We start from the raw sequence: 2,639 nt of genomic DNA, 5'->3' as shown, positions 1-2,639 counted from the left end.
AGTTCTTCCCTGCCTCAGAACTGTGTATCAAAATCTCAGGAAATGGAAAAGAAGAGAAATTCAAAAAGCTAAACTCACAGCTGCTACAAGCACTCCACTAGTGCTGACACGCTTGCTGCCCCTCCTCCAATGATCTCTTACTGCGTATGGGAATATGTACAGACTTGTTAAACTCACATGCACTTTTCTCTTCTGGATTACTCCAGGTACAAAAAAGTAAAATGGACAGGATGAATTGGACTGACATTGAGTTCATTCTGCAGGGACTTTCTGAGTACCCAAGAGTGGAAAAACTCCTTTTTGTGATGTGCTTGATGATGTACTTGGTGATCCTTCTGGGAAACAGCACCTTGATCATCCTAACTCTTGTGGATTCCCACCTCCATACGCCCATGTACTTCTTCCTTGGTAACCTTTCCTTCCTAGACATTTGGTACACATCCTCCTTTATCCCCTCAATGTTGATACACTTCCTATCACAGAAAAAAACCATCTCCTTCACTAGATGTGTTGTTCAGATGTCTGTCTCCTACGCTATGGGGTCCACAGAGTGTGTGCTCCTAGCAGTGATGGCATATGACCGTTATGTGGCCATCTGTAACCCTCTGAGATACTCCATTATCATCAGCAAGGCACTTTGTATTCAGATGGCAGCTCTCTCCTGGGGATTGGGCTTTCTCAATTCACTGACAGAAACTATTCTTGCAATACGGTTGCCCTTCTGTGGAAAAAATGTCATTAATCACTTTGCTTGTGAAATACTGGCCTTTGTCAAGCTGGCTTGTACAGATATTTCCTTGAATGAGATTACTATAATGTTGGGCAATGTAATATTTTTGTTTTCTCCATTACTGTTAATTTGTATATCCTACATTTTCATCCTTTCTACTGTACTAAGAATCAATTCAGCAGAAGGAAGAAAAAAGGCCTTTTCCACTTGCTCAGCTCACTTAACAGTAGTGACTGTGTTTTATGGGACAATCCTCTTCATGTATATGAAGCCAAAGTCCAAAGACTCTGCTTTTAACAAATTGATTGCTCTGTTCTATGGAGTAGTCACTCCCATGCTCAACCCTATCATCTATAGCCTGAGAAATACAGAGGTGCATGGAGCTATGAGGAAATTGATGACTAGACAGTGGTTCTGGAGGAAAGGATGAGAAACTTACCTCTTTGAGTTCATGCACAAAATAAGCCCATAGATCTGAGACATAGGTTTTTAATATAAACAAAACAAAAGAAATAAAGATTATATGTAGCATCACAGAATTTAGGAGTTGGAAATAAATTTCAAGATAATAATCTAATTCATCTTTTTATAAAAATGACATAAAAATGTAGAGACAATTGGTATAAGAAGTGAGAGTAAACTTTAAGGAATAAGAAAAGAAATAAAATTAGGCTTTTCCAAAAAAAACCCAGTACAGATCTTCTTCAACTGATGGGGTTACATCCTGATAAACCCATTGGAAGTTGAAAATATCATAAGTAAAAAAATGCATTTAATACGCCTAACCTACTGAACATCATAGCTTAGCCTACCCTACCTTAAACGCATTCAGAACACTTACATTAGCCTACAGTTGTTCAAAATCATCTCACACAAAGACTTTACAATAAAATATTGAATATTCCATAAAATAATAAATTATATGAGTACTATACTGAAATTGAAAACCAGAATGGTTGTATGGGTTCAGAATGGTTTTGAGTGTATCAGCTGTTTACCCTTCTGATCATGTGGCTCAGACTGGAAGTTGTGGCCACTGCCTAACATAACAAGAGAGTATCAAGAGCTATCATGTTGCTAGCCCAGGAAAAGATCAAAATTCAAATTTCAGAGTATGGTTTCTACTTAATGCATATCGCTTTCACATCATCATAAAGTCGAAAAATCCTAAGTCAAACCATTTTAAGTCAAGGACCATCTGTACCTTTGTCTACTGAACAAGTAAAACACCTACTTTTCAGCTCCCTTTTGAGAGAACTACTTGAGTTTTTCTGTTTGTCTCTTTAATACTGATGTTTTTTTACCCAAGGACTTGATCTGGCCCCAACCTAATTTTTCAGGTACCTATTTCCCCTTCTTCTTTCCTTCCTCCTGTTTCTCCCACCCCCTTTGCACAATGCTACGCTCCATTCACTATTAGTTCTCCAATTATATCATGTTCTTTCCGTACCCAAAGACAATAGCATATGCCACTTCTTCCCCATCATCACATTTCTCTTTCTATGGTAACAGCCTAGCAATCTCATTAAAGACAATTCAAGTGTTTGATCTTCTGCAAATCCTTCCAAAACTTACTCAGTTAGTTATTCCCTCCTCTATGCTGCCTTGAACTTTACCTCTGCTATGATAATTTTCCTTTATACCAAATCATTTATTAGATTCTGAAATCTCCCCAATGGCAGAACTCACTGTTCCCTGTATGAAGTCTAATGTCAAATAAATTTAAAACAGTAGACAATAATTAACTACTGAATTAACATTTTTAAAGAATAGTAAAATATAGGGGCACCTGGGTGGCTCAGTCATTAAGTGTCTGCCTTCGGCTCAGGTCATGATCTGGGGGTCCTGAGGTCGAGCCCCACATCGGGCTCCCTGCTCAGTGGGAAGCCTGCTTCTCCCTCTCCCACTC

General features: G+C 38.5%; 1 protein-coding gene across 1 annotated transcript; it reads left to right on the top strand.

Annotated features, from left to right (window-relative positions):
* The first annotated feature begins 212 nt into the window (after positions 1-212).
* On the top strand, positions 213-1,160 carry LOC112836357 (olfactory receptor 13C7-like). Its single transcript, XM_025888000.2, has one exon. The coding sequence runs from the start codon at positions 222-224 to the stop codon at positions 1,158-1,160; it is 939 nt and encodes a 312-aa protein (XP_025743785.1). The 5' UTR covers positions 213-221.
* Positions 1,161-2,639: the final 1,479 nt, after the last annotated feature.

Source organism: Callorhinus ursinus, unplaced genomic scaffold (genome assembly GCF_003265705.2).
Source record: "Callorhinus ursinus isolate GAN/ISIS: 27379988/994484 unplaced genomic scaffold, GSC_fseal_2.0 scaffold24, whole genome shotgun sequence".
Classification (NCBI taxonomy): domain Eukaryota; kingdom Metazoa; phylum Chordata; class Mammalia; order Carnivora; family Otariidae; genus Callorhinus; species Callorhinus ursinus.
This window is presented reverse-complemented; position numbering and strand designations above follow the sequence as displayed.